The sequence below is a fragment of the Protopterus annectens genome, chromosome 15.part0 (genome assembly GCF_019279795.1).
Source record: "Protopterus annectens isolate FY-2018-M chromosome 15.part0, PAN1.0, whole genome shotgun sequence".
In the NCBI taxonomy this organism is placed as follows: domain Eukaryota; kingdom Metazoa; phylum Chordata; order Ceratodontiformes; family Protopteridae; genus Protopterus; species Protopterus annectens.
In genome coordinates, this window is record NC_056749.1 from 750505507 (window position 1) to 750529768 (window position 24262).

At 43.8% G+C, this 24262-nt stretch overlaps 1 protein-coding gene across 3 annotated transcripts in view; it reads left to right on the top strand.

The window, feature by feature from the left end:
* CSTF2 (cleavage stimulation factor subunit 2) overlaps nucleotides 1–24262 on the top strand; it is a 1531011-nt gene that overhangs the window by 1028633 nt on the left and 478116 nt on the right. For 2 of the 3 annotated variants that reach the window (XM_044057609.1, XM_044057610.1), the window contains exon 2: nucleotides 18852–19508. The exons of the other annotated variant lie outside the window; for it this stretch is intronic. In XM_044057609.1, coding sequence (XP_043913544.1) covers nucleotides 18852–19508 — 657 coding nt within the window. The remainder of the gene's footprint in view (nucleotides 1–18851; nucleotides 19509–24262) is intronic. 3 annotated transcript variants of the gene reach the window in all.

A 24262-nucleotide genomic window follows, 5' to 3' on the forward strand; every position in this document is an offset into this window, starting at 1 on the left:
GGCTGGGACTCAACCTCCCACTACTGCCTTGAGTACGAAGGAAGTTCAGTCTTCTCCTTCTAGGGAGCACAGGACCAAAGACAGGGAGAAGCACAGACACAAGAGGCGAGCTCAGCCTCATCCCTCGGCTCCGCCTTCAAAAACTTTTAAACCACCTCTGAGGGTGTCCGGACCTTTTCCTTCTCGGCTCCGATCTCCTTCCTTCTCACCGGAGCCGGAGGAGGAGCTCCTATCACCCTCGAGGTCGTCGAGGCGGCCCTCCAGACCCGCCTCTACGACCTCCTCTAGATCTACTAGGTCTCTCTCCGATGCCGACATGGATAGGATGATGCGTCTGTTTTTGCAGACCCAAATGCAGATGGGGGTGCTCCTGCCCCCCCCCCTCCACAGGGGGGGAGTGCAGCTTCAATATTTGCCCCGATTTCTCCTTCTTCAACCTGGATCCGGGTTTTGGAGTCTTCGGATCCAGGCCCTTTCGGAGCCGGGGTTTTGTCAGCGCCGGTGGCCCAAGCCTTCTCGACGCCGACCATACCCTCGAGTACCTCGGATCCGAGCTCTCAGGGCCATGGGCTGGGCGTCGGATCCGTGAGAGCGGGTGCTTCTTCAGCGCCGCCTGTGTCGGAGAGCAGATCCCTTTCGGATCTGATGGCTTCGGCTCCGACCCCGATCCCTATCTCGGAGCCGAGGAGACTACTTTCAGGGCCGGAAGAGAGTAGTTCTCCCTCGGCATTCGAGGTAGTGGAGAGAGTAATGTCGAGGTCTTCCAGGTCCCCGACTCGGGTTTTGGATCCCTCTGCCCCCCCCCCCCCCACTGCATACAGGCCTAACTTCCATCATCCTTCCATCGCGCTCAGACCCTCCAGTTGGTTCCCTCGGAGGAACAAGAGGCCGTTGACTAGCCCTCTTCTGAGAGTCCCACAGAGGAGGTGCCTCGTAAATGGATGTGTAAAAGGAGGCACATGGACTCCCCCGAGTCCGTCACCACAGATACGGACTTAGAGGAAAGGGAAGGTTCCCCAAGGTCACCCCCCCGAGGATGTCTCCTTTGGAGACATCATGGAAATGTTGCGTATTGGGGGGGGGGGGTCTGCCCAAAAACCTTCCTCGGATGAGTCCGTATTTCTGGAGGCATTTGAAGCGGGCCCATCTACCTCCTGGGTGTCCCCACCGGCAGATCCCCTGGTAGATCTCCTGACTACTAGGGCTTGGCAGGAACCCGACACCGTGGAGCCTATCCCACGTCGACCAGATAAAATCCTTAGCCCCCCTTCAGACAGGCAGGTTTGGGCCAAAAGGTCTCCAGTTGATGCCATGTTGGTGGCTGCTGCCACTAAAAGAGAACTCTCCCAGGAGAGCTCCACGGTACACCCGCCGGACAAGGAGTCCCGGGCGCTGGACCGTATAGGGAAGCGGACTTTTGCTTCAGCAACCTTTTCCATGAGGGTGCTGAATTATATGGCGCATATCATCAGGCTGCAACGGGATTTGATCAAGGAATACACTGTAGCCCCTCCTGATTCCATGTCGGTCGAGGACAAAACCGTGTTCCCGACATGCATGGCCACTCAAGTCCATTTCAAATACGTCCATGCAGCTACTGTCTTACGCTACGGAGGGAGCCGCAAGGGCCAGCAGAGCAGGTGCTGTCTTGAGACGTCACGCCTGGCTCCGTCTTTGTAATTTTGCAGAACCTTTCATGGCATCCTACGCGAACGCACCATTTGACGGTTCTTCGCTTTTTGGCAAGACCGTACGTGATACACTAGTCCAAATCAAGGACAGGAAGACGCTGTCTGCCGTCGGAGTCTGCTTCTCGAGCCCCCAATGTTCCTTCTCAATGAATCAGAGGGGGCAAAAGAAGCTGTGGTTCCGCAAGTCTCAGCAATCCTATCCAGCTTCAGACTCCGCGCCTTCCAGAGGCAGAGGAGGGCAGGGTGGACGCCTGCCCAGAGGCAGAGGGGGACCGTGTAACTTTGGGTCTAGGGAGCCCTTTTCCGAGAGACCCGTGCAACAGCACTGAGGGCTTACCCGACTGTCCTGCTCTGGAGACAGTCGGGGGGCATTTAACGAAGCACCTGTCAATGTGGGAGTCCATCACGAACGATCGATGGGTGCTCCGAATTATATCCTGAGCCTACAAAATTCCCTTCCTATTTCGTCCTCCCTCAGGTGGTCGCATCCCCGATGTCCCACCCAATCAAAGAGAGGCGGCGACCATAGAGATTTCAAATGTGTTAGAAAAAAGAGCCATCCAGCGGGTCCCCCCAGACCAATCTGGATTGGGCTACTACTCAAGGTACTTTTTAGTGCCAAAAAAGACGGGGGACCTCAGGCCCATTCTAGACATGTCCGCCCTGAACATGTTTGTTCCCAAAGAAAAATTCCGGATGGTCACTCTACAATCTATTCTCCCCTTAATGCAGGAGAATGACACGATGTGCTCTATAGACCTCAAGGACGCGTACTACCGCAATCTAATGGACAGACGGTCCAGGAGGTTCCTCCGCTTCCGGCTAGGGGCCAGTCATTACCAGTTCAGGGTCCTTCCATTCGGACTCACCTCAGCCCCCAGGGTGTTCACCAAAGTCATGGCAGTGGTTGCGGCCCACCTGAGGCTTCAGGGCATAAGGGTCTTTCTGTACCTAGATGACTGGCTCCTCACAGCAACCAACAGGCATCAACTTTGTATCGCGAGAGACTATGTGCTTTCTCTTGCCGACAGCTTGGGCATCTCAGTCAACATACCGAAGTCTTTTCTTCATCCTGTGCAAGCATTAGATTTCATAGGAGCCAGGCTAGATTCCCGATCTTCTCGGGCCTTCTTGACCTCGGACAGGCTGTCCAGCCTCTCACTCCAAGTTTTGGCTCTTCTTCGCACCAAGGCCCCACCGGCGGAGTTAGTCCTGAGGGCACTAGGCTCGACGGCAGTGGCTATCTGCCTCTGTCTCCATGCTCGCCTAAGGATGCGTATATTATAGTGGACACTCCAAGTTCAATGGTCACTGTTACTCCACCCATTGAACACTCCTATCCCCCTGAGCAGAGTTTGCACGGAATTCCTCCTGTGGTGGCTTCACTCCCCAGAACTCAGGCAAGGGAGACCCTTTGTGACCCCCCCCCCCTGGTCACGTTAACCACGGATGCTTCTCGCCTAGGGTGGGTGGGGGGGCATTGTTTGGTCAGAAACGTCCAAGGTACGTGGACCTCGTCGGAGACCGCTTTGCACATAAATGTTCTGGAGATGAGGGCAGTGCTTCTAGCGTTGCAGGCTCTCCAAGACCTTCTACCTCTAGGAACGATTGCAATACAGACGGACAATATGTCAGTGGTCTGGTATATAAACAAACAAGGGGGAACCAGATCCTGCCCTCTTTGTCGAGAAGCCATGAGAGTTTGGGAATGGGCGATATCCACCAACCGCTTTCTGATAGCAACGCACATTCCGGGATGATCCAACATTCTGGCGGACAAATTGAGTCGAGTAATTCTCAGTCCTTACGAGTGGTCTCTCAATCCGAAAATTGCGAAGGAAATTTTCTGCAAATGGGGCTGGCCTCGCTGCGATCTCTTTGCTACTCCCCAAAACACAAAATGCAGCAAGTTCTTCGCAATTCTTCCCCCAGAAGGGGAGAGCCCCAGAGACGCTCTGATTCATGCTTGGCCTCCCGGTCTACTCTATGCTTACCCCCCGCTTACGCTCATGGCGAAGTTCATTCAGAAAGCCGCACAGTTGGGGAGCAAAATTATCCTCGTAGCCCCATTCTGGCCTCGTCAAATCTGGTTTCCATACCTGCGGTCTCACAGTCTCTCCCCCCTTTTAATCCTGGATCCCATTCCAGATCTGATATCGCACCCAACGGGGTGCCCAACACCGAACCTGGTCAACCTCAAGCTTGCGGCTTGGTTGATCCAGTTCCACTAATGGCAAGGACTCCCGGTATCTCGTCACCAGTGAAAACTGTTCTGGTAGCGGCTCATAAACCATCCACCAGGAAAATCTATAATAGTAAGTGGAAACTATTTTCTATCTGGGCTAACAGCCAAGGTCTCAACCCATTTACTGTTCCGATTCCTGCAGTATTGGATTTTTTGTCCATGATTTTTGAACAAGGGGCCAGTGTAACAACAGTCAAAGTACAGTTGGCAGCAATATCCCATTTTCATGTGGGAGACAGATTAGGATCTCTAGCATCTACAAAATTGTGTAAGACATTCTTGCGTGGCGTTTTCCTTCTCAAGCCACCAGTGAAATCCGTGACTCCCCCTTGCGACTTAACTTTTGTTCTGCAAGCCTTAACAAAACCTCCTTTTGAACCTGCAGCTTCTGTACCCCTTAAATTTCTGTCCTGGAAAACAGCATTCTTGGTAGCCATAACTTCTGCTAAAAGGGTTTCAGAGCTCCAAGCTTTGTGCATGAATCCTCCCTATCTTATTTTCCACAATGACAGAGTGTCTCTCAGGACTAACCCGTCTTTCTTACCAAAAGTGGCATCTGTGGCAAATATCAATCAGACTATCAATCTGCCAGTGTTTTTCAAAAATTTTCAAAATAAGGGAGAATGCATGTTGCATACACTAGACGTACATAGACAGTTACATTTTTACCTGCACAGGACCAAAGATGTTCGTAAGGCTGATCAACTCTGTGTCATTTGCTCCTTCATACATGGGAAAAACTATATCCAAAGTGACACTGGCTAATTGGATTTGTCAATGTATTTCTCAGGGTTATAAGGCATCAGGCAAAACAACCCCATTCAAAATCCGTGCACATTCCACAAGGTCCATCGCAACTTCTGCAGCCTTCTGGTCCAGGATGCCGTTGGACGACATATGTTCAGCAGCCACTTGGTCTTCTGCTCATACGTTTATTTCTCATTATAAGCTGGACATGATATCTAGAAGCTGGGCATCCTTTGGCTCCGCGGTGCTTCGGAATATCCTCCCATAGACCACCCAGGTTTCTTTGTTTAGGTAGCTGGGGACTCTGTCCCACAGGTTGCAGAACAAATGAAGTAACTACTTCAGATTTAGAAGTTATGTACTCACCATAACGTTCCATCTGAGTAGGTACTTCATTTGTCTGTAACCATCCCCCCCTGCCATCCCCCTAACCTGTATCAGGTTACTAGGATCTTTATGATTCTTGAGAATATCTGAACCTGTTTATTACAGGTTTTTTCAGGTGATACAGCAAAACCGATCTGAGGTAGTGTGGTGGTGACAGAGGATTGTGGGTAGAGGGGAGGAGCTAGGAGCTCGGATCTTGAAGCTTGGAAAGCTGCCGGTCGGATCCGAGACCCACAGGTTGCAGACAAATGAAGTACCTACTCAGATGGAACGTTATGGTGAGTACATAACTTCTAATTTTGTATGGTGTGCGACTATATATGGGAAGGTCCTTTGATTGTTACCCTTTGTGGAAAGAAGCATTAAATTGGAAGGGTATTTAAACTGTAACACTGTAGTTTTATGTTGCTTATTTGTTCATGTTATTCTTTTTATATAGGAATGACCACCAGGAAATTGAGTGTTGAGTTAGAGCATTATACACTATAAAGAAAAAAAAACACTAATAATGCCCTGTACAAGCATGCTACTGTTTGAATTTCTTTAAAAAAAAAAAAAAAAAAGTTGTTCTGTTCTTGAGCTAGTCCCCAAAGATCTTAAGGGTGGGGATTATAAAAATGATGTATTTAACAGAGAGACTTTTTGGCAAGTTAGAATGCAGGCTGATAAATATCCACGCGTAAATGAAAATACATGTATTAAATGTTTTTTAGAATAACATATGCTATTACATATTTGGATGCATTTAGGATGTAATGTGTTTGCTAATGTATACTAGTTCACTTTTAAGAACTAATTGAGCTGGTAATCAGTTTTACTTTTAGTCTAAAACTATTAGTTGGTGAATTAACTGTTTTGACTTAAACTATATAAATTTGGTTAGGATTTTTATAATTTATTCTGATGAAGTGTTTGGACGAAAGAGCTAACTCTGTTGAATATTCAAGTTGGTGAACATATTCTTCTTGTTGCCTACTGCCTTCCTGTGAATGTTTTAGTGTATTATTTATGTTTTACATCTTTGGAGGTTTTATTCAGATAAGTGCTCTGTTGAACCTTCCTTTGCATTTTTGCTATAGTAAGACATTGATTACAAGTCCTGTTCCATTTGTCATTTTTGTAGTTCCCAAAGTACTTCAGTTCAGGCTTTCCTGTCTTAAAACCTTCTTGGAAACGCAGCGTTTTAAATGTCGGGTCCAGTCCAAGGTGTGGAATCTGCAGCCACAAATATACTTCTAGTGACAAAAGAAAAATCTTTCGAGGGCCAAAGCCAATATACAGTTTAATGTTTCAGATTTGGAAATACCAGCTGATATTACAGAACGAGCGGTATGTCAGGTTACCTCTTAGTTGCCTGCTACTGAGCCCCTGTTGGAGACCCGTATGGCTCCTGAGGCATTGCAGATGCGTCAATGAACTGTGACTTCTTATTTCCAGGGCCTGTCACTGCATCCCTTAAGTATTAGGGCGGAAATCCCAAGTACTTTAGTAAAGGTATGACAGGGTTTCAACCCTCCAAGTCTCTCACTGCATCCCTCAAGTATTAGGGCGGAAATCCCAAGTACTTTAGTAAAGGTATGACAGGGTTTTAACCCTCCAAGTCTCATCCAAGCGAACATCACACCAAAAAAAAAAAAAGTCTAGGAATGTAGCCTCTCCCCCTCAGCATCTAGAGGAAAGAGTGGATTGATTTCTCCGAGGGCTTTTTTAAAGCTATCATGGCTCTGAAATCGCCTTCCTTTGGAACTCTACAGCCACAAGCTACACCTCAAAAACCTTCTGTTGCATCGCCATCTTCTGAAGAATAAGATTACGATTCAGATTAGTCTTTAGACTACTCTCAGTTACACTCTCCTGGACAGATCTGTTTGGATAAAGGAGATTCCCTTTCTCCAAATTCCCCTGTTGAGGAAGCTTCCTTTTGAGAAATTATCCAAAGTATAATAAAACATTTTGAATGGCAATCTACACAAATTTCTGATGTACAGAAGAGGTACTACAGTCTCTTAGAAATTAGCACACCCGCCCCTTCCCCAGTCCCTTCTGTACTTGAGGTTTTCCAAGACACCTTCCAGTCTGCTTCTTCAGCACCTGACTCCCACCCAACTGCTCCTAAAAGACCAAACAAGTTTTATAAGGTGCCTGACAACCTGTCTTTGGAATAGGCTGCCAGTTCATGTAAAGCAGAGAACCTCTATGAAGCTGTTTAAAAGGAACCTGCACAAGTGGATGGAGCACCCTAAATTCTTATCGAGCATAGTGTCCACAATCCTCCTGGACATGGGCAGTCATTACTAAATACATTCCTGGGTATAGATTAGAGTAGCTATGGTATTACATTGGGATGAAACGGCTAGGCTTGAAATGATCTCCAGGTCGATAGCCTAGTAACCTTCTATGATATACTTGTACAACAATCCTGTGACAGAGAGAAAGAAATAGGGAGTCTTAAATAAAAGGCCAGCACTGGTAGAGTTTTTAATAGAATCTAGTACAGAAGCTGCAGTTAAAAAGGAATAATTATTAAAGCATACAAAATATTGCAACTACAAGAATCAATCAGTGGAGCTTAGATAGGATTGGGAAGAGAGATTGGATAAGCTATTCACAAAGAGACAATGGGGGATATATTTATATCTCCCAAATATGCAACAAAGTCTAGAAGATTTAGGAGCTTTGCCTGGAAGTGTTTACATAGGTATTTTTATACCCCAAGTAGACTCCAAAGAATTTTTCCTCAGGTAGGAGAAGAAAGAGGTGGCTGGAACATATTTTTGGGAGTGTAATGAATTGGCAAACTTTAATGATTCCCTGCAGACTGCTCTGTCGGGGATGCTCGGTGCGCAGACTGGATTGACTGCGGAGATGATTTTTTTTGAGGTGTGCTACAGAAGTGAAATTGTTTACATATGATAAAGCCTTGCTGAGTCTAATTATGGTGGCTGCCAAAAAAGTAATGACTAGAAAATGGAAATCTTAGTCTAAAGCAACTTTACTAGAATATAGTAACAGATCTAAAACAACTGGAATTGTTATCTTTAGAAAAGGGATGGAGCAAACTACGTAGGAAAAAAATGGGAATTGTGGGAACAGTATATGCAGAGAAGGAGCAAGGTTTAAAAGAAGGCTGGATCTGAATTCTATAATACTTAAAGGAGATCTGCACCCACAGACTCAAAAAAAACATGTTTATTTTTATTTCATCATGGTTTGGTGTTTCCTACATTTTAACACCACTCTGGGACTATTTACAGGTTTTTAAATATTTTTATATGTAATTTGAGTCTGACCACATAGGGTCTGGCATCTTGAAGTAATTCTGATTTAGTCTACCTTTAGGTATCACACAATGGAGTGCTTGTCTGTAAAAAGTTGCATCACACAGGGCTCTTTCTTCCTAAAGTCCCTGTCACTGTGTTGATTATACATGTATACACTGCTGTCTTTCAGTTAGTTTTAAGTAACGTTTCATGCCGTTCAATGAGTGCTTAAAACACAAACAGTGCAAATGCCACAGAACAAACTTTCAAAATGCTTTTTACTGCTGCTTTTTAGAATGGATAAACTGTAGTTTTTTTTTTTTTTTTTTTTTGTGAAGCCTGAATTGTACTATGTTGACTCCTCTCCCATCCCCATTCACACCTAACTTCTCTAGCTGTCAAAGTGCAAAGGGTAATTTGAGCTGTTACTTGCTGTGATTGACACCTCGCAGCAGGAGACCTGACTCATGTACTGTTTACTTGTGCTAGCCTTTACTTTCTGTATGGTTAGGGGAAGGACCAGGGAGCTGTGACATGATAGCATGGGTGGGCTTTTGGGACAGTCATGGTGATGTCAGTTTGGGGAGGGAATTGGCAAGAAAACTACCTGTATTCAGTAGCCTTGATGACATCAATGAATTTGGAGACTTTTTCAGGGTGGTTTAAAATTTTTTGAAATTGAAACCACCACAGTACAGTAAGGTACCATTCTAGTGGAGAGAAACAGTCAGTTTAAAATATCTTAAATGCTGTGTTATTTATTCAAAGTAGGGACCATATATATGGAGAAAAAGGACAGAGAAGTTGAGCATTTAATAATATAATTCTGTTGTCCTTTAACTCACTATGTCTGGTTAAATTATAAGTGATGTGTAATGTTTGCAATTACAGTTGTTTCAGTGGTGTCTGTGATGCATAATGTTTGAAACTAATGTGGTATCTGTGTTTGTTTTTTATTAATATAAATGTAAGATTGCCTATGTTATATGTGATAATTTAATAAAGATGTTTTTTGTTAAAAAGAATAAAATCATGTGGCTGACCCATCTGCAGTGTCTCTCTCTTCAGACAAACCCTCTTAAGTTCTCACCCAGTGCTAATCCTGTACCTACAGACAAGGATAGCAGGGCTATGGATAGGTGGAAAAAGAAGGTATATACCTTTTTCTACCCTGTTTTTAGGGCAATTTACTAACAGGCTGAAATACTAAATGTTTGATTTTTGTACTTCATTCCCTTAAACTGCAGAATAAAATCAACAAATGCAAAATGTATTTTCTCAGGCCATGCAAACTGCCTGAGTCAGCATTAAGTGCAGTTTTGATATTGTGGATTCATCTTCTAGGGTGACATCTACTTGGTATTTTATTTGTGGATATGCATGGCTGTGTAGGCAGCCTAAGGACAAGTCAAAACTCTTAGATTCCTCCTTGGACAAAGATTTTTTTCTTTGGTCCTAAGACTACAAGTCTGTTCAAAACACTCCAAAACCAAGGTAAGCCTATGGAAAACTGCAGGCAAATTATACTTTTCTCAATTCCTAGATACCATAGGGATTCTACAGCTTTACACATAAGGGACCATAGGACAACTCCAAAACCCAGAAAAACTTCTTGGAAAAGGTACTGTGACAAATTTTATAGGGAACCCTCTTCTGGGAGCCTTCCTTTGGAAATAAAAATCTACCTTCACAATACTCCCTCCTTTGCCTTCAGCACCCTTACTCTGCTTTCCAAAAGGCTGTCACTCTCCCTAGCTATGTGGGAAACAATCACCACAGACTAATTGATTCTGTTTGTCATCAAGGATGTTTATGCCATGTCATGGGAACAAATTTCTCCCCTGAAAGGCATGCCCCAACCCTCTCACAACCAGCCATCTTTACTCACTCCCATTATTCAAGAACTCCTGTATCAGGGCACCATCGAAAAAATCCCAGAAGGCTTCATGGGGAAGAGCTTCTACTCCAAAATCTTTCTGGTGCCAAGAAAAGGAGAACAATGGAGGCCCACTCTAGTCCTTTATTTTCTAAACACATTCTTGAAAGTGCCAACTTTGAGTGCTCTGTTTTCTTGCCTTTCATGTTCCCCTCAGGCTTTTCTAGTGTCTTTAGACCTAAAGGATGCCCACTTGCACATACCTATTCATCTGTCTTGCTAGGAACGCCTCAGGTTTTTCTCTGGGTCATCACACTTTCAATTTGCTGCTTTCCCTTTTTGTCTTTTACAGCACCAAGGGTGCTCACAAAATGTCTAGCGCAGTGGTGGCATTCTATTGCACCCAGGGAATTTGTCTTTCCCTACCTGGACAACCTGTTGCTTCAGGCTCTCTGTCCAGGCATCCTTCTCCAGCATTTACACAACTCCTGAAAAATTCGGGATTTACAATTAACTACAAAAAAAAATCACATGTGCTTCCTACTCAAGACCTGTTTTTTTTTTCTCAGTTTGGAGGCTAGAAACAAAGATAATGCATGCCTTTTTCCCTCAGGAGAAAGTTTAGTCTGTCCAAACTCTTCCTAGATCTCTCCTCTAATACACTGCACAGCAAGAGAGACCTTAAGAACTTTGATTTTTATAGAAACCACAGTTCCAATGCATGTCTTAGCCAGGCCTCACATGAGAAAATTGAAATAGTATCTGAAATCTTTGCGGTCCTAACACTCACACTCCTTGGACATCCTGATCTCTCTCCTACCTGGCCTCAAAATGGAGCTAGTGGAAGGAACAAGTCCATCTCAACCCAGGACTTCCCTTCACACCCCCTATTCCTGTTCAATAAATTCACACTGATGCCTCAGACAAGCTCTGGTGGGGGGCATGGACAGCTTCACACTGGGACACCATTCCTTGAAGGAACCTATCAATTTGAAGGCAATGAGGGCTCTTCTGCATGCACTACAGACCTTACCTCACCTATGTTAAACCAAAATCAGTCCTGGTGTACACAGACAATACCACAGTTATCTGATACCTAAACAAACGGTGACACCAGGTCTTAAAAATTGTGCAGGGTAGCACAAGAGACATGGAAATTAGCCACCCAGATAGACATTACCTTCACAGCCACATGTATCCCCTCACAGGACAATGTGCTGGCACACTCCCTAATCCCATTTCTTGAAAGATCCCCACGAATGGACCCTGAGCAGACAGGTCTTCCAGACAATCGGTCAACAGTGGGGCACACCACAGATCGAACTTTCTGCATCATCAACCAACCATCAGCTCCCCCATTTCTGCACCAGGGAACCTTGTTCCTCATCCTGGAGGACAGACATCTTCTCCTTCCAGTAAACAGAGAAGTTCCTCTATGCACCCTCCCCCCTATACCTCTACTTCCAAAGCATCTTATAAACACAGAAAAAGAGGCACCAAAGCTCCTTATACTGGCCCCCTTCTAGCTGAGACAACATTGGTTTCTACCGCTGTTTCACTTGACAAAGGGAAACTACAGGAAAATACCTCTACAACTGGACCTTATCACTCAGCAAAAAAAGATTGCTTCCCCATCCAAATATTTCCTCACTCAACCTACTTGTGTGAGTGATTAGATTGTAGGCTCTCAAACGCATCTATTCTCTGAGGAGGAGGTTCAAGTCCTGCAGGAAGCCAGGATGCACACTAGAAGAAAATGTTACACAGCTCAGTGGAAAAGATTTTCTTATTGGTGCCACAAATGCAGTCAGGACCCATTCTTATCTCAGGTCCCTCCTGTCTTACAATATCTCTGTAAACTACTTCATTCAGGCTTGGCTTACTCTTCAGTCAAAGTTCATCTGTCAGCCATCAGTGCCTACTTGCCTCTCAACCCTTATGCTTATTCCAGAGGGGAATCCTGCATCTTAACCCACCAAGGAAACCTTGAATCTAATGTTGTTCATCTTCTTTTTATTTATCATCGATGGGTTCGGTACCGAGTCGGTCTATTACCAAGCTCATGCTAGCCAAAGAACTCAAGCTAAGCTTTTACCCAAAATGCCATTCTCTGTTATCTCAAATCTCATCTGCCGCATAGCCGCGTTTCAGCCGAGCTCTCAGCTAAGTGGAAACTTTTTGGTATTTTGTGAGAAAATTGTTTGGTTCTCTTGTTAGAGGGGCAGAGGGGGTCCACGCAACCAAGGCTCCAGGGACTCCTTATCTGGACAGCCTTACCAGCACTCCTGAAGAGTGGCCCGATTGCTTGCCTCTGGAAGCAGTTGGGGGACGTTTCTCTCTGCACCAAGCTGTCTGGCACTCTTATTACCACCAGTTGTTGGGTGCAGAATATCATTACCAGAGGTTACAGTCCTCTCCTCATATCTTATCCAAAACGTCCAACAAGACTTCCCGATGTTTCACCCAGTCAGAGGGAAGAAGCAGCCTCAGAAGTAAGAAAGCTTTATCAAAAAAGAGCCATCCAACTAGTCCCACCAGACCAATGCGGATCTAGATTTTATTCTAGATTCTTTTTGGTACCAAAGAAGACAGGGGACTGGAGACCCATCCTGGATCTCAGCAGTTTGAACAAACATGTCGCCCAAACCAAGTTTCGGATGGTCACAGTGCAGTCCATCCTCCCTTTCCTAAGGGATGTGATCTCCGGGATATGTATTAGCACATCAAAATGGACTAGTGCTCTAGGAGTCTGCTTCGCTTCTGGCTAGGAGCCAATCATTACCAGTTTTGAGCCCTGCCGTTTGGTCTTTCTACAGCCCCCAGAGTTCACCCATGGGACTTCTCTATACCTATCCCCCGATCCCTCTGATTTCACTGTTTATAAAGAAAGCCATTCGGTTGAAATGCAAGGTGATCCAAAGTGCATGGCAGTGGTCACAGCTCACTTGAGACTGCAAGGATTGCGGGTGTTTCCTTATTTGGACGATTGGCTGCTTATCGCCCCCAACAAGCATCTTCTGGTAACAGCCCTGGAATACACACTTTCTCTGGCAAAAATTTTGGGGATAATTGTGTACTGGGAGAAATACAACCTTGCTCCAGCCTAGCAGATGGAATTCATCGGGGCAGTCTTTGACACACGATCCTGTCTGGTGTCACTCCCAGCTTGCAAGTTCCAGAGGTTGAGGTTTCAACTCCGGGTGATACTCTGTCAAAACAAAATCTCACCGAGAGAAGTTCTCCAGGTCCTAGGATCAATGGCAGTCTCCATACCAATAGTTCATAGGTAGGTACTAGGCTATCGGCCCTGGGGCCTATACAAGCCCAGCCAAAAAGATACCCTGGCTTTTGCCACCCAAGAAAATTATTTTCCTGTGCCACTGTCGAGCAGAGCTACAGAACAAACTACATATGCGAATCCTTCATTGGCTTCTTCTCTCCCAGTGGTTCCTGAATCATCATCCCCTATGTTTTCAGATCCAGAAAACCAACTCTTGCAAGCAGGACCTTCTTTGGTGGATGAGGCCAGACAGAGATCTTTGGAGCCGCCTATTCCAGCCTCCTCATCCCAAGGCCATTGTGACCACGGATTCTTCCCTAATAGAGTGGGGGGGGGGGCATTTCCAGAAAGACGGTCCAAGGCACATGGTCCACACTGGAGGCCGACCTGCATATCAACGTTCTGGAACTGAGAGCGGTGCTGTTAGCATTGCAAGCATTCCACCCGGTCCTTCCCTCTGGAACAATTGCAATTCAGTCAGACAGTATGTCAGTAGTCTGGTATATCAACAGGCAAGGAGGAACCAAATCCTACCCCCTGTGTTGAGAGGCCATGAGAATTTGGCAATGGGCAATAGATTCCAACCACTTTCTTATAGCACCGCATATCCCGAGGAGATCCATTGTGATTGCAGACAAACTGAGCAGATCTATTCTCTTGCCCCATGAGTGGTCTCTCAGTCCCGTAGTAGCGGCAGAAATTTTCAGCCATTGGGGCCAGCCTTGCTGCGACCTCTTCGCCTCCCCTTCAAACAACAAATGCAGCAGCTATTTTGCCTCAAAGGGGGAGTCCCCGAGGGACGCTCTGATTCAAGATTAGCCCATGGGACGTATCTATGCCTATCCTCTGATCCCCCTGATTTCACTGTTTATAAAGAAAGCCATTTGGTTGAAATGCAAGGTGATCCTCATAGCCCCATTTTGGCCTCTACAAGTGTGGTTCCTCTTCCTCCGGCCTCACCTGTTGTACCCACCTTGGATTCTGGACCCTGCTCCAGATCTGATCTCTCACCTAAATCTGTCCAGTCTCAAACTGACAGCTTGGTTTTTTCACTTCCGCTAGTTGCCAGGCAGTATATGACCTTCCCTCTCCTGTGTGTGATATAATTTTGGCTTCTCATAAACCATCCACCAGAAGACTATACCGGGACAAATGGAAAAGGTTCTCTATTTGGTCAAAGGAAAGGATGCTAGACCCTTATTCTGCTCCAGTCATAGCGGTCTTACAATATTTGTCTACGTTCTTTGAAGATGGAGCCGCAGCCTCCACTATACGAGTACATCTGGTGAGAATTTCTAATTATCATACTGGAGTTGATGGTATTCCACTCATATCACTACGTTTATGTAAAACTTTTCTCAAAGCAGTATGTCATATTAGGCCTCCAGTCTGCCTATAGAGCCATGGAATCTCACAATAGTTCTCCAGTCTTTGAACCAACCCCCCTTCAAACCCGCAACAATTGTGACATCAAGTTCTTGTCATGGAAATCTCTCTTCTTGGTGGCCATCATGTCAGCCAGACAAGTTTCAGAATTGCAGGCACTGTGCACAAAAGACCCTACCTGATTTTTCATAAGGACAAAGTATCACTCCGGACGAACCCATCCTTTCTCCCCAACATTGTTTCTGAGTTTTCCATCAGTCAGTCTATTGATCTTCCAGTTTTTTCCCCTAATTTTTCTAATAAAGGAGAATACTGCCTACATTCCTTGGATGTGCACAGGCAATTGCGATTCTATTTGGACAGGACCAAGAAGATATGCAAAACTGACCAACTGTTCATTTCTTTCTATGGACCTAGAATAGGAAACTGTTTCCAAGGTCACTTTATCGAAATGGCTAAGAGACTGCATACGTTTCATTTATACATTTGTGAAAGAACCTATGCCACATATTAAAGCTCATTTCACCAGATCTATGGCAATTTTTGTAGCCTTCCATTCCAGGGCTTCTATGGATGACATTTGTGCAGCAGCCACTTGGGCTAAACCCCACACTTTAATCAGTCATTACAAATTGGACTTGGTCTCCAGAGGGAGAGCTGCCTTCGGCTCAGTGGTTCTCAGGAACGTTCTTCCATAAGGGCCACCCAAGGATGATAAGGTAGCTGGGGACTCTGTCCCATCGGTGATGAAGCGAAAGAAAATTAACATCAGATAAAGAAGTTATGTCTTACCATAACGTTCCATCTGTGTTGTTCATCTTTCATTCATCACATCCCACCCTCCTTCCCCGCCAAAGGCTCCTGGCGGATTCTTTGGGTCCTAGTGGTGTCTTACGGTACTTGCGCAGAAATGGCCTCTGCTTTACTTTCGTAATGTGGGCAAACTGTATCTGAGGTAACAGGGAGAAGGGTATTGTGGGTAAAAGCTTAGCTCGAGAGTTTTTTGGCTGGCGCAAGCTTGGTAATAGGCCGACTCTGTTCTGAGGGCTCGGAACTGAACCCATCAGTGATGAGTGAAAGAAGATGAACAACACAGATGGAACGTTATGGTAAGACACAACTTTTTTTTTACAAATGCTTTTATTTCCTCCTTTTGAACAAGCACATTTTGCCACTTTAAAAGTCTCCACCTGGAAAACTGTTCTACTCTTGGCTGTCCCCTCTGCTTGGAGTTTTTCTGAGTTAGAAGCTCTCATGGCCATTCCCACCTTTTCTTATTTTCCACAAGGACAGGTTGACTCTCTGGGCTAATCCATCTTTCTTGCCTAAGGTAGTGAAAGAGCTGTCTGAATCAGGCTTTTCACCTACCAGCCTTCTTTCCCAGCCCACAAAATGGGGGGGGGGATCCTACGTTCTTTGGACATTCACAGACCACTGAGATTTTATCTTGACAAAACTAAATACTTCTGAAAGTCTGACCAGCTGTTTGTATCCCTTATGAGCCTTACACTGAGCCAGACAGTCTCCAAGCAAACTGTTGCAACCTGGCTATCGAAGGTCCTTCTGCTATTTTCACTTTGGTAAGTCCTTGTCTTCCTGCCCAAAGTCTTATTCTTCTAGGGTTGTGGCTTCCTCAGGGGCCTTCCACAAAGGGGCGTATTCCTGGCCTATCTTGGAAGTAACTACTTGGTCATCTATGCACTCCTTCACCAAACACTACAAAATCTATGCTTTCTCCAGGTCCAGGGCTGCTTTTGCAGGGTCTGTCCTGTTCAGACTGCTGGACAACCCAACTACTCTTTAGGCAACCACCCTTCTGTCTACCTCCTTCAGCTCTGAGAATTCCTCATACATAGGAATAATGCAACGGTGATCAGTAGGACAGCTACTGTTATAGTAAGCCTCACACAACTGTACTATGTTGTCACTGAAATCACCATTGCAGTATTCCTTCCCCTATTTTTTTCACTTCCTTCTTCTCCCTCTTGCTTTAAGCTATTCTCTGCTGCATGGGAATGGGATAGTTTGTTTACTTGAGCTATGCCCCTCCTAGCTGACGGGTCTCCCTCTCTCAGTTGTCTTGAGGCCGCTGGCTTGGAGATAATCTGAGGTACGTGCTGGTGTACATCCTTTGCTTATGAGCGGATATCATGCATTGGATGGAAGACCTTGAGAAGGTCAAACTTTGGTACCCTGGCTGGATGTCAACAGTGACAACCCATATGTTAGAAATATTGCAACAGTGATCAGTAGGACACTTGTTATGGTTAGTTCTTGCACAACTGTACTTTCTGCTGTTTGAGAGAACGCCCAAAACATAATTTATTTGGCAACTTGAGGGAAGATGCAGTGGATGATATTTTCTTAAACCTTTCTGTACTTGATTGAATACACTGTGTTCATGATGCATTTTGCTTGCCTGATAGAGACAGTGGCACAGTAGACTGTAAGATGTAGGTGGCTGCTGCAGAGTCACCACGTTCTTGGACAGATATCTGATATCAGGCTCTTACTGTCAGACCTCATAGTGGCTGATCTCCACAGATCACGTTATGGTCTTCATTTCCTGCAGCCAGATTTGTTTGCAGGTACTGATAATTGATAATTTGCTGGTACAGTACAGAGACGACTTCAGGTTCTGTTCTGCTCAGTGAGAATTACCTTTCTGGAGAAGTAATATAGGGAAGTTATCTCATGTTGCAACTAGTGCTATTTTCCAGAAAGTTTTTGGAGGGACCGTTATAATAGGAACCTTGATTTGTGTCTAAGAACCAGTTTTTCATGCAGTATCTAGGCAGGTGGGGTTGCATAAGCTTATGCCACCATTGCAGACGGGCATTTGTATCTGGCAGTGGGTTATACACAGGAGTCTCTTGACTGCTCCTGAAACATGCTTCTGAACTCTGAGAATGACCCCTTGGTTCCTTCCTGGAATTTGGGATTCAGGAGTCTTGTCTGAGCAGGGTCTTCAGGAGTGGGGCAGCCTGGAGATGAACTGTTTGCGGTATGGAAGAATGTGATCCTTCTGCTGTTGAAGCAGTAGGACAGAAGCAGTTTGAAGGTGGAAATGTTCTCTCTCTCATAATGGGAGATTCTTGCAAATCTTTCCAATATTTCATGTGATTTCTTTAATTGCAAAGAGAAGAAAACAAAAACTTACCTTTGATTTTGGTAGTTTAGAAAGGTATTGTTTCAAATTGTCAGATCGCTGGTAGAAGAGAGGGCCTTTCCATTACAAGTCAGGAAAGTGCCTCCTCTTTGGTTCGTGTAACAGCTGGCTGTACTTCATAATATGGTCTTTGGTGCTGATATCAAGCTCAACCCCAGACCTTCCAGTTGGATGATCTGAATTTATATTGAATTTGTCAGGAGTCTTCTACTTACTAGACTTATCCTTCTAAGAGGAAGAGGTTCCCCATCTGATGGTAGAGATTTCCTCCTCTGTTCCAGTTTGTTCATATACAGATGTTCCTGACAAATCTCAGGCATCCTTGTGGGGCTTGACATGCTGTCGTAGTATGAAACTATAATGTCATATAGAGCACAAACTCTCTCTGGTAGTGCACAGAGCACAGAAGCTTCAGAAGAAAGTATCTGAAATTAAAATGGGAGGGAAGGATATTCCAACTGCAGACTCACTGAGGGAATTCCCTTTCCTAGATCAACTGACACTGTGGGTAAGTAGCTGTTAATTACAAATTATTCACAGTTTTATTTTATTTCTGTAGAATGTCAGCATAACTAGGCACTCTTTTGGAGCAAGCTGGCATAGGTTTGGAATCTGAAAAACTGAAGGACAATCAAGGCAACATTTATTACTGACCAAATACAGTAGGTTCTACATGAACAGATGACATCCTTTATTCATTTCAAAAACAGGTCTGTAAAGGGGAAGATGTTACAGATTCACCATATATAGTCCTGTAGAAACATCTGTGTACGTTTCATTCTTCACATGTTTAAATTTCATTCTTTACAGTACAGGCACAGTACAAGTCTGCCAGCGCTATGACTTCCAATGCAATTTGCAAAAGAAATGTTCGTGTATGGGTGTGTGGAAACTCTTACATATGCTCGGTTACTGAACATGTAGCAAACAATCCTGACCAAAGCAATTTGTGGTTTCCCATGTCTGATTTGGTTGTACAGTGGATCGGCAAAGCAGATCTCCAGTGGGATGGACTTTTTCAACTTCTACTGGAGAAACGTCAGCATTGTGTCCCAGACATTATTGTACTGCACATTGGAGAGAATAATGTCGTCAACCCACTGGCAGAGTTACAGTTCAAGATAAAGGAAATTTTGAACACTGTTAGGGCGTGGTGGCCACGTTGTCACCTTGTGTGGTCTGACATTTTACCTCGGCTGCACTGGAAGGAGGCAGAAAGTCAGAGAGCAGCACAAGAAGTCAGAAGACTGCATAATGTCTACATGCATGAACAGATGCAGAGTTTTGGTGGGACTGTAATAGCACATGACATCATAACTCCAGAGAATAAGGAATTGTATATGCCTGATGGAGTGCATCTTAGTAAAGCAGGACTGGAAATTTTCATTAGAGATTTACAGTTTGGAGTGGTGACTGCCATGCATGATATTCTCTCAAAGTCGCAGGAGATGGATGAAGCACAAAAATGTAAGTCTCGTCATTGGAGTCATCATTTTGTAGGTGTGTATCATTGCTGTGGCTAGTTTGGATTTTGTCAGGATTAAATGAGTTAAACGTTATTCCTCTACAGGAATATGTAAAATAATACAATGTTTTGCTGTACTATTTAAAGAAAATAGATCACCATGTCTACTGAAATATTTGTCTGGCATGCTTAAAGTGATAGACCACTAGGTGATGAGTAGAATGTCAGTGCCATGAATATTGTTTTATGCTCAACAGAAAGTGAGATAGTAGTCATTCACATAAACCAGTAGGTCTAATGTCTGTATTTTTGGTATTGGTTCTGGTTGTAACTCTCTCTCCAAGTATATTACGTATGAGTTTGGTTCATGGTTAGACACCTTTGTTTTATTTGTTGAATTAAGTTCTTTGAATTTGCTGTTTCTGAATTTTTATAATTGAAAAATACATAAAGTACTATATTTTCTGAAAAATGAAATTCTTAACGTAGTTGAATGTGTATTGAATGTAGTTAGAATATATATTTTTACAGTAATTTGAAAACTTTCCATATTGAACTTTAAGCACACACAAAATTATTCATTTAGTTTCCTGTTCCAGGCCTAAGCCATTTCTGGGTAGAGGAGGTACATATGTAGCCTCTTGTGGCACTAGTTGGGAACAAGGCAGTGAAAGCAGTTATGAATGGAATGCCAACCCATTGTTGGGTGCACACACACACACACTCACTTGCACAGACCTTGCACATCTGGTAGTTGGAAAGAGTACCAGTTTACCTATGACATAAGATTGAAATGGTATGAGACCATGGCACCTGTCAAAAACAGGTCTTGCAGAAAATATACAGAAGGCACGCCAGTTGAGAACCAAGTGGAATGAGAAAGCAGTGCTAGCCACCAGACATGACGTGCATATGCATTTCATGTTGAATGGTTTTGTGTTGTGGGGGGGGGGTGTAATCAGTATGGCAGCCATTTGACTTATGATTCAGTCTAATACATGAGGCTGCAGAGCTTTAAACCAGCAGCAGACACTTGTATGGAGGTTCAGCTTCCTGTGTTCAGCCTTGAAGCTGAAATAATAAAGCACAGGAGTTCCATAGAGACTTGCCTCCAACATTTAAGATGAGTTTTATATTTGTTTAAAGTTGAGTTTGGAAACTTGTCATTCATATATGAATATTTTCATATCACATTCAATACATGCATTTTTGGCTAATGTGTTTTAGTTAAATATGTTTAGTAAATGTACTTTTTCAATGTTAAAAATGTATTAGTTGCTTCTAGTGAATGTCAAATCAGTTAATCCTGCCAACGCTGACAGGCATGAACTGACATTTACATAGAAAGTTTGGCATAAACTGAAATGAAGATTCGGTAGCCATTAACAAAGGTTTATAAAAAAAAATGGCATGTAATATTGCAGTGACTGAGACAGACTGGTAAGAATGTTGAAGACCGATCTAAAGATATGGGTGGTTAGATGACAGTGATATCAAAAGTGTCTCTCTTCTGAACCTTTGGAAAGAAGGATAGCCTTTTTTGTAAGATTTGCTTAGAAAAATATGCATGTTTTAATAAATCTTGTCATAACTCTTATTACAGACTGTAGTACACATGATATTTAAAAAAAGTGACTCTAAAGATGTTTTTGATGAGGAAATGTTGGAGAAACCCTAGCATTTTCTCACCAAAAAGGTTCTCAGGCTTTGGGCATCCTTAGCTGGTATAACAGATTAAAATCCCTATTCCTCCTCTCCGTAACATGCAAACTCCTGTAGGGTGATCTTTGTTCTTGCTTGCAATGGCGGACACCCACCTCTTTTTTGAGCTTCTGCACAGAGTTTGCGCTAAAGCAAATACTTGCTGTAAAGACCTGAACTTATGCTACTGTGACGTCTCCATTCTGGGACAGTAGTCAAGGAGTCTAAATCCTCACCACTGACACTGGAGAGGGACGTGCACTTGGAATACAAATGAATGCACTTGGTATTTCCAGATGCAGACCTCTCTGCATCAAACACAATTTCCCTTAAGAGCACACAGGGAACGCACACAGCCTGGGTCTGAATTTCTGCATATCTGTCTCCCTGCAGGTACCAAGTAAGACTCCCACTAATACAGCTGTAGGATTAGGTCCTCAGCCGAGTGCCCAAGCCAAGTCCTCCAGCACCCTCTCTGTAAACCCAGTCCTTCGTGTCCCTTCCCCAGGTAGTTGACACACCAATACTGAGAGATTTGATTCTTACACACACACACACACACACGCACACACACACACACCTGGGAAAGGCTGACACATATTTACCTGCTGTTTTCCCTTCTGCCCAGAATATAAGGTAGTTACCACTGCCACCAGATACTCCACAATCAGCTACTCTAAGACTCTTAAAAAGGGTGTCCAATTATACTGTGTAATATTAATACTAATACAAATGAATCAAATCTCTCAGTATTGGTGTGTCAACTACCTGGGGAAGGGACACGAAGGACTGGGTTTACAGAGAGGGTGCTGGAGGACTTGGCTTGGGCACTCGGCTGAGGACCTAATCCTACAGCTGGTATTAGTGGGAGTCTTACTTGGTACCTGAGAGATTTGATTCTTACACACACACACACACACACACACACACACACACACACACACACACACACACACACACCTGGGAAAGGCTGGCACATATTTACCTGCTGTTTTCCCTTCTGCCCAGAATATAAGGTAGTTACCACTGCCACCAGATACTCCACAATCAGCTACTCTAAGACTCTTAAAAAGGGTGTCCAATTATACTGTGTAATATTAATACTAATACAAATGTTAGTAGTTGACCAAGACAGCTAGGCCTTCTGGAGTGGGCCACACAGTGTCACCAAAAAATATAAGCGCACTCAAAGGTTAAATACTTTCTACAAACACCAGCCACAATAAAAGTCTTAAATATATTTAATAATAAATAATAGAGCATGAAAATACAGAATATGTATATTCACAGTAAACCACAGAGTTCAGATCACAGGAAGTATTGAAAAGAATATTGATGGACATACTCAGACAAATAAAGAAAACCTATCTAAACTAAGATTCGCCATATTCCTGACTGAATGTAGGAGAAATACTATTCCCTAATAACTTTCTTGGTAGAGCACGGACAGTGAAATACATGAGCAGTCTTTCTAGTCAGGTTCACCAAAACAGAATACTCCCTCCTGAGTGATTACTCCCTGTAAAATATAGTATCCAAGATGGCTTGCAAAATTACATCATTTGGTCACGACTCTAGGTTTTCACAGTAACCCCCTTTGAAGCTGAGACAGGAATTTAGCATAGATGGCTACAATACACATCTAAATGTTTAATGGCAGTGCTTGGGGCTTCCCCTATTTTTACTGAGCTAATGAACAAAGGCTTCTTCAAGACCCACTGTCTCCAATCCTTTTCAGCACTGTGGGGTGTCATTTTAATGGTTTAACAGCTCATTTACATTTCCGTTATTTTTGTTAAGCTACCTGGTTAACTTTTGCTATTCCAGTGTCCTCTATTAAAACTTGTGTACATGTATTTCTGCAACTGAGTTAAATTCATTTATTTTCATTCCAGCAGGGTGCACTGTTGATGCATTTTAACACAAGCAAACCTCCCAAATACATTTTCATCAGAAGCATCTGTACAAATCAGTTTGATATGCAAACTGCATACATTTATTTACAAAATTCCACCTAGCTATGTTGGCACAAGTCATACGTCCACTACCCTTCTTCTGGCATGGCTGGCAGTACCTCCTATTGTCACAACTACCACTTAAGTAATACCAGCTGGCATGTCATATATCCATCCCAATGTATCCCCTGACTCTGAAATAGACTCCCTTTATACATGAAGCAGAGGGCATCCTTGGCATTCTATAAAACCTTCCTCGACGGCTGGGTGGGCTCTTATAACATATTCATCATTAGCTCTGTGCTGCAGTAGCTGTACCTTATGTGAGTTATAGCCGGCCTAGGATACAACAGTTGGTTAACTTCCAAAACTTAAGGGCTGGTTCCACCCACCCATACTGCTGATAACTCAAACTAGGCAGGAGAACATCAGTAATCCAGGCAACATGCACTTTATGGCTTTCCTGACACTGAAGAGTGCTCTTTCTTTAGGCTTTTGAGATCAGTGGTCGGCTAGTGTTTTTCTATTCCTGGGTAGATAAGTTCCCTTTGGGGTAAAAATCCATGCGCATTTAATTTTATTAAATTGTTTGACTAAAGCGATATTTTAATTTCAAGAACTGTTTGTGTTTGCTAGGATTTAACTTTTTCTTGAACTGTTATATGCTATTTCTATGAGCTGAGGAAGTGTGATTCTTTTATTACTTTTTTAGAGTCTACTTTATTTTTTATTAATAGTTTTATCAATTGTTTTTAGGGGCTGGGACAAATGTATCTTGTAATTGTTGCAATGTAGTTTTGCTAAAAACACTGGTTTCTTGATATACAGGTTTCATGCTTTGTTCTTGGCTTTACCATGCTTACTGGTTCATCTGTTCTTCCTGCTTCTGATCTCAAAAAGAAGAATATTTCCAGTCAGCCTTTGCCTTTTCATCAGGCTGCTGCTTTTTTCTGTGCCAGAGATGGGTGACCATGCAGTGGCCATTTCAGATTCCTCAGACCACTCATCTTCCTTGTATTCCTTTGCAGCTGTTCGAGTGTCATTGGTGGCCAAAGGACAAAACCATGCTTTTTGGTCTCGGAGGAAGGAACAGGGAATGC